This window comes from Chelon labrosus, assembly GCF_963514085.1.
Source record: "Chelon labrosus genome assembly, chromosome: 22".
NCBI lineage: Eukaryota > Metazoa > Chordata > Actinopteri > Mugiliformes > Mugilidae > Chelon > Chelon labrosus.
Genome location: NC_140355.1, coordinates 4,598,006 through 4,606,296, shown reverse-complemented (window position 1 = coordinate 4,606,296; position 8,291 = coordinate 4,598,006). Strand labels below are relative to the sequence as shown.

Genomic DNA, 8,291 nt, shown 5'->3' with positions numbered 1-8,291 from the left:
AGCTAATTAGCAAAAAACAAATAACTAAAAGAAGCCAATGAACATGGTAAACATTATACCTACCTACACATACAGATCCTAGAATTACTACTTTAAGCACGTTCACATACACATGTACTATACAAGCTCGTGTACAGCTTCACAGGACTGATGGCTTGACCATTGTATTGCTACTGCTTTGATCAAAAGTAAATAGGCTGAGATGACCGAATACACAAATTAGAGTAGCCATATTGGGGACCTGTTAATGGCAGGGATCAGTCTACTGTGCTACAGTGGATTTATGCAACTGGAAAGAATAGGTCTAAGCATTTGACAATTCTGGAGCTTATCCCAGCTTTCATTGGGTAAGAGGTGTGGTACACCCAGGTTGCTAGCCTATCACAGGTTCACACGTACGGCAAATTTAGAATCACCAATGAACCTATCAAGTATGTCTTTGGACTGTGGGAGGAAGCTGGAATACCTGGAGGAAAACCACCAAGGCACAGGGAGAACATGCAAACAGGCCAGTGAGTTCTGACCCAGGAACTTATTTGCTAACCAAATGATTGCAAAACACATAGAAGATACAGTGAGTCCACATTTGATTACGTTTTTTTTCTTTTAATTCGGTTGACACAATTCTTTGAACGAGCTGATGGAGGGATCACACCAGTCAGATGTCCAGCATGTCGTTTCTTATTTTGTGAAGTAATAATTTGTACAAAACAAGGAGCAATGATCAGTCTCAGCCAGCTAAGGCAATCATATGAAATGCTACAATGAATCTAAATGTGAAAAGAAAATATAACATTTTAAACACCAGACTAGAATTAGACACGTGGCTAAGATGTTTCAATCAAATTCATCATCAAGTACATTTCCTCTCTGTTATAGAGCAGTGGCACAGCTCAGTGGCAGAATTGTTTTTTGAGAAAAAAAAAAAAATGGAAGAAAATGAAAGTTCTCCAGCTACAGAGCCTCAGGTTTGGCTGAGCTTGTAGACTACCTTCTCACCGCAAACTCCCTGAGATCTTCCTCAAATGTACCTTTAGACTGTACTCCACGCTACTCATCAGTCTCCACTGTCCGGCTCCAGGAAACAAACAACAAAAAATACCAATACTGCTGAGGAGCTACAAGGTTTGCTTCTTTTCACTGGACCCAAGCACTTCTCCGATTGAATGAAGCAGAAATTCAGGGTGGTAGCATATGCTAAAAGCTGAGTGGGCAGCAAACAAAACTGTTTTTTGGGGGTCAAAGCAGCTCAGCAGGCTCTCAACCTACAATCAAACCAATGCACAATCATTACAGTATGTTGGAAGATTACATGATTAACATGCTCGCACTCACTAATCAAGCATTAAATTTGACTTTACTAGTATAAAGGACAGATAACTGAATGTAAACCTGTAGGGCTGGTGGGTGCAACATTGACATGTGTTGTGAATTGGTTAATGAGGCCTGTGGGTAAAATTGTAAAGTTGCTGCATAAAAATTGAAACTGTATCTAATAACTTTTGAGGTGGAAATGTGCAGATGGTTACGACTTGGTGTTGTTTTTATGTAACTACCAGCCAGAAGAACATGGCCACGCGATTATGTGTGCATGCCATCATGGCAAATTGTGGTCCTGGAGACATCAAACTACTTCAAAGAGGAATCATTGGCTTCTGTCTGTATCTCTGAGGACTGAAAAGGATTGTGTCAACACAGCAGGATTGCAATGGTGCAAGATGTTTTGACAAAACTTGTTTGTTGTGTACCATCGAAATGAAGGTCAAGTTTGAAGACGGGTGTGGACCTGGAGCTCAGTGGCAGGATGTTTGCGCACCGTCATCAAGTGGCAGTCTCTGGCTATTAATGCCTCACTAGTTGTGACACCACTTAGGTGGGTGCAGGTGAGGATCTGACTTTTAACAGGCTCTAGTTATGTGAATTTCAAGTGGGCACCACCCACAGACGTTCCAAATAAAAACCTAAAATACTCACCAGTCATTTAGGACTGAAGAAGTCACTTGGATGGAGTGGCCTAACATCGTAAAGACAACTAAAATAAGTCCAGTTGCCTCTTTTCTCTTTCCTGTTTTGGTTCTTTTTTGGATACTCTCATGAAATTCCATGAATTTAAACCTATAAATGCAGTGTTTTTATTTAAAATGTTTTGTCATTTCCTTAGGGATGTGTAGGTTTGTTTACCTTGCAAGGTAGCTGAATTCTAGTGAGACTGCAAGATGCTCCCCTACTATGGTTGTTGTTAAGCTATGATAGATGGTGATGGTTCATCCAATCACCTCCCACGCATATTTATTTTTTCATTGTTTTGAAAAGTGCCAGCTCTCTTCAAACTGTTTTCCGGGACGACTTCCCAGATGGTTAGGTTGCAAACCATCTGGTGCCTGAGATGATGGGTAGCAACCACGAATCAGTCACGGTTTGAGGGTAATAGTCCATTTGTTTTGGGACTATTTTCAGCTTCAGCAACACTTTTTGTGAACGAGGGATTAAGGTGAAGATGAATATGGGATTAAATCTCAGTAAACTACAGTTTGTGCGTTTACATGTCAACCAATGACAATGAACTCCTATGCCACTGAGAACCATGATGTTGAAATATTTGTTAGTAAATCCGTTCCTTATTGGGTTTTGGCCTTTTCATGGATTTATACACATTTTTTCCCCATTTTAACATGTCTTATATTATTAAAGTGGAACCTGAGATGTAAAAAAAAACTCCTATACATTTATATGAAACCATAACAACAAAAACAACGCTGTATTTTAACACACTGAGGAATTTTGGTCCTGCTGACAACAGACAGCAACAAAGTAAGCACTGGATAATATGGCTGTCCCTTTCTGTTGGTTGTGGGATTATATAAACAGTCTTGATCAGCACCTTGAGTAAAAGGGACACATCTGGGTTCCCTACAGTACTAAAGCAGTGGAATTACAGTGAGAGTTTACTGGCCTGGTAACATGCGTCCAATGGGACGACAGAAGCCGTGTCCCCGCGCAGAACACATTGTTAAGAGGTCAGTTAAGGCTTCTGTATACACAGTGAGCAGGCTATAACAGAGTCCCCAACAAGAATCAAACATTACAAAACATCGTGTATGAAGGGTAAAAAAAAAAAAAGATACATTTTTAAATTATTTAATACAAGATAAATGTCTCTGTAAACAAAATTGACTTCTCCATGAAGAAAACCTGGGGACACTTGTGCCCTCAACAATTCATGGAGTCACTTTTCTTGGGAGATCAAATCCCACCAGTACAAGAGGGAAAAAAGTGACATCTTCACAAATGGGAAGAGATGTTCCAGTTGTCCTCTTGTTGTCCATGTTTTAAACAGAGGATGGATCCTTGGACCTGTGAGTCTGTCCAGCTTTTTCCCACCTCTAGCTGAAACACACCGGTCCGATGGTGAGGCCAAACTGGTGTGTGAAGTTTCCGCCGCCCATTATGGCCACGTCTCTCAGAGGAAGCAGCTGGAGGTTCTCGAACTCCAACACGGACTCCCGAGGACCAGAAACAGTCTCCTCTCCAGGCTGATACACAGGACAGAGTACATTTACTGTAACTGTTAGGAAGCGTAATCCCGATATTTGAACCTAGGTTTTGTAATAAGGTGATTGTGGAGGACTCAAACTGCCATAACAAAAAATAAAGAAAGAAAAAATGTAACTTATGATTCAATTTTATTGTTAAAGGGAGGTACCTGTTAAAAGGTGGTAAAAACGCCTCTTTATTTCTGCAGATACCAGATCTTTTTTAATTTTGATCTAGATTTTTTATTATTTATTTATTTTTTTTTTAGTCTTGCATGTCAAACTGCTACCAGAGCCTCAGGTCCTTGTACAGCTAGGTCCTCATGCGTCTCTACTAATATTTGTTTTTCAGGCATACAAAGCAGTCACACAAAAAAGTTACATGGCAACAACAGCTCTTCCTCTTCTACTTGTACTAAGAAAAAAGTGTCAAACTTATTCGTACATACCATACAATCTTTAAATGCTGCAAGGTAACTTTGCTTCCTTGTGTCGGTGAGGAATTTGGCATCTCTGTCAGTCTGGCCCAGTCTGTGTCCTGGATGGCAGGTGTACGTCACCTTCTGTACAGCAGTGCTACTGTGCAACTTCAGAAAGCGCATCTGGACCACATTAGCACCTGGATAGTAAAACTAACAGAAGACATAATGAAAGATTAAGAAATTGAAAAAAAGTCTCTTACATTAATCATGTAAGAGAAAAACTGAAAAAATAAAATAAAAATAAAATAAAACAGATAGTATGTCCTGCTGTGACAAGTATCCAGCTTTATTTTCTAATGTGAAACAGGACGTTTGCAGCCGTTCAGCCTCTTTTAGCTCATTGTTTTGGTTTCAAGACACCCTGTTACAGGCTGTGGCAAGCAGCTGTTTTCCAGCTCTGATAAACTCACTAACTGTGTGGTACCAGATACGACACGGCAAAATTATAGATGAAAAGATGAGTCAGTTAATCCGCAGATAACTTGATGAGAAGAAAATGTCTGAGTACTCATCAAATGTAAGTCTCCAAATTATAAAGTTACAAACTTATTAGTTTTGGAGTCTTGAACTGATAGATGAAAAAATAATATGATTTGAATACATCATACATCTTTAGGATCAGGGATACTGTTATCCATCTGCCATATCTACCAGACTTAAGTTGGAGCAAAAATGCAGCTACATCATAAATGGTGAAAAAATATAGCAGCTGAAGTGAGATATCTTCTCTAAATGAAAGCCTATTGGCATGTTCTTTCGATTGTGTGTTTGTCTTACCAACTTTATGCTGTACATAAACAGTACACTCTGCAGGTTAATGGATTTCTACTGTTCCTCCCTCAATAAAACACCAATAACAGAGACGCTGAACATCCAAATTGAGCTATATCTCGACCTGTCATTCGTAACAAATTTCAAAGCCTTTGCCTTCAATGAGGTGGTATGAAGTAGTTTTTGTCTAGCATAGCTCAGGCCTTACAAACATTGTTTAACTGAGGCAGTTTCACACACCTGAAATCCCTGATCCAGCTTGCTGAGCCACTGAAAAGATCCATCTTCAGGAAATTCATCCATCCAAGCTTTCATGGGCAGCTTCAGGGAGAATAAGGAAAAAATAAGGCACACATTTGCAAACAGGAATGCATTTGACTTAAGATGGTGAAGGTCAACAATATTCAGACAGTTTAGAATAAACCCTGGATTAGTATGCCGCTCGAGCACGGAGCAGAGGTAAAAGATGCATTCTTTCCTTTCCCACTTGATGCTAATGGAGACCAATTCACATTGCTCTTTGGTTGAGTGAGTCAGTTTTTTTTTCTGTTGGATTGACTGTATGAGACTGGAGGCCTGGGGGTTAGTGTGTGTGCGGCATATTTTTGCAGACTGAAGCACAGAAAAGGACAATAATAATGAGAATAACAACATCTGATGCATTTAAGATGAATAGCCTCTCATGTAGCCATGCTTTGCTCCACTTCATCGTATAAATAGACAACATTTTTCATGAACATTTTTGAATTTGCCGTTGAACAGCATCGGATAACTTTGATCTCTAATGACTGCTTTGTGAATTATGTGTTTATTGAGTTTAAAAGGCCAAGGAGTTATGTTTACCCCGGCACCACTCATGACTATGTAACTACAAATTTTTGGAAAGTAACATCCTGGAAGGTTAGAGGCACATAGGTTCTAGACCAAGGCAACACACCAGAAGTCTCAGTTACTACTGTTAAAGTGATAGCTGACTGAGAATTCATCAAATTGAGATTCAGGTCCTGCAGCACGGCTACACTAGGTTAACAGTCACATCCTGATTCAGAGGTTTCATTTCCGATAGCCTCCCTCTGGTGATGTCTTTATACCTGAGAGTCTTGAGGATGAAGGCAGGTCTGTTTTGTTGTGGGAGAGAAGCTGCAGTAGGCAAGCAGTGCGTCGGCTGGGCTGCCCTGGTTGGGGTCGATGTAATACATTCCTGTGGAGAAAGTAAGAGTGTGAGTGTGAGTGGAATCGGGCAGCGATCAAAGTATTATGCTCCATACGGACACAAAGAACTGCGCAATGGAGGAACCGCAACCACTGCACCATACCCCAAATAACAAAGAATTTAAAGCTAAAGAAGAGAAAATTATATTCATGTTTTCTAGACTGAATCCATCGGTGTAATATAAGATGCTGCTGAGAATGCTCCAGTTTTAGTGGATTCATTACTTGGGACCTTGGGACAGATAGATTCTGACACTTGCTCTGAGGGGCCGTTAGCAAAGTGGCAGTAAACTGCCGCAGCACCCCCAAGACAGCACGAGCATCCAAGTCTGCCATCTATGTTTATAGCAGAGGCACAGTAAAACCAAGCATTCTTCACCCTTGAGAGGTTGGTGAAGTAATGGTGTTAAAAAAGAAAGTGTCTCATCATCTAAATAAACAGAATGAGGAAATATGATAATTATTCAATAATTTAGTGGATATACTTTTAATATTTTGGATTTGTTTGGTTAAGAAATGTACAAGAAACTTGTACATTATGTAAATGTACATGTACTTTTAGCAGTGTGTCCATGACAGCTTTTGCTAGCCTGGAAATTTACATTATGTAAATATACATAATGTAAATAGGCTGCTTTTCCATGCAGCATATACAGTCGGGGTGCAATGGTACACAGTATTCATGGTTCGGTATGGTATAGACAGATAAAACTGGACAGTCCTACGTGGCATAGCCAGAGTTAATTCTTATCAGAATATGAGTCTGGTATTGCATCATGGGGCATGTTTCAACTTAAACAGAGAAAAAAAATCCTCAGCCCTGCACAGCACTGGATACTCCTACAACCAATCACAGTAACAAAGTATGCGACATTAAACAAATAACACTGATTAAAGCATTTGTTGAGAATTTCATGATCAGTGTCAGTTGTGAGACATTTGGGCAGCGAAGTTGGTCTGGTTTCCAGGCTAGCAAAAGCTGTCATGGACACACAGCTAAAAGGTCCAAAACTCCAGCTCGCACAGTGTTTTCCGCAATACAGTATTACGATGTGTCTTTACAAGAATGTCAACGTTTCTGTAACTGACCGCTGCTGTATTCAGGGTGACAGAGCCAGAGCTCCAGACAGGTAGTGGCAGGATGCTCCTTGCTGCCGTCAGGGGGATCCACCAGCAGCCGAAGCTCCTGCTGCAGAGAATCCAGCAGCGTCTGGATCAGGGGGTAGTTGGGTTTATCGGACACGTACATCAGGTCCTGGACATGGGTATATAAAAAAACACATGCAGTTAATATGACAGATAGATATCATATGTTTTTGACTTGTAAGCTGTCTTATTTCATTTTTACACCTCAAATGTGATAGCTGATTTTATATCCTTCGTTAGGTAACAAAAATACTTGAGCATAAAAACTACTCGCCTTTAGCTGAGTCATAGTCAAGTTCAGTGACTGTCCTGGAGGTCCGGGTATACCAGGTGGACCCTAAAACACAAGACAGATACACATATGACCTCCCCACCATTACAAACATATCCATTGTTATCCATCACACAGGGGTAGAAAGGGGTATTTATGTGGATTTTAAGTAAACTATTAACACAAATTCAAAGTTGGCATATAAAAGTTTAGTTTGTATGCTTTTATTTTGTCTAGATTAATAGAAAGAGACTCATAATGTACATATTGATGATTTTCTCCAATCAAGTACACTAAAGTGGAGTTCAAACAGTGAGAGCCCAAGGTCTCCCTTGTGCCTCCAAAACAGTTGTGACTCATCAGAGAATGGACATGGGCCTTCTGAGGGTGTCCTGTGGTGTCTGTCAACAGAATGTGGTTAGTGGGGGCCTTTAGAGCCTTTGGGGCGTATGGATTGAGGGGAGGGGCCTCTGTGGAACCTCCCACAGATACTTGATCAGTTAGGGATCTAGTGAATGTGGAGGCCAGATCAACACCTCGTGCTGTTCTTCATGTTTTTTTGAGTTGTTCCTAAACCGTTTTTGTGTGTGTGTCTGTGTCAGGCTGCATCCTGCTGGGGATGGCTGTTGCCATCAAGGAGTGTCATTGCTATGGGGTGGGGGTGCCAGGTCTGGTCTAGGTGGGAGCATTGAATTGTCACAAGACAGTCAATGATATTCACTTCTCCTGTCAGTGGTTTTGATTCTATGGCTGATCGATATGTGTTAGCTAAATGCCTGTCCATTTTAAAACCATGTAAACTGTTATATGTTAATCTGATATTTATTATTATATCTTGGCATTTCTAATGTAGACATCTTTGTATGTTTGTATACA

The 8,291-nt window shown here is 40.4% G+C and overlaps 1 protein-coding gene across 1 annotated transcript in view; it reads right to left on the bottom strand.

Annotated features, from left to right (window-relative positions):
* Window positions 1–80: 80 nt before the first annotated feature.
* Window positions 81–8,291, bottom strand: part of LOC311507870 (uncharacterized protein) — a gene marked incomplete at its 5' end in the record, with an annotated part of 97,024 nt that continues 88,813 nt past the window's right edge. The window contains 6 exons of the mRNA XM_084572410.1: window positions 81–3,533; window positions 3,983–4,165; window positions 5,027–5,107; window positions 5,878–5,987; window positions 7,088–7,253; window positions 7,419–7,481. Of these exons, the coding sequence (XP_084428536.1) occupies window positions 3,384–3,533; window positions 3,983–4,165; window positions 5,027–5,107; window positions 5,878–5,987; window positions 7,088–7,253; window positions 7,419–7,481 (753 nt within the window). The 3' untranslated portion in view covers window positions 81–3,383. The remainder of the gene's footprint in view (window positions 3,534–3,982; window positions 4,166–5,026; window positions 5,108–5,877; window positions 5,988–7,087; window positions 7,254–7,418; window positions 7,482–8,291) is intronic.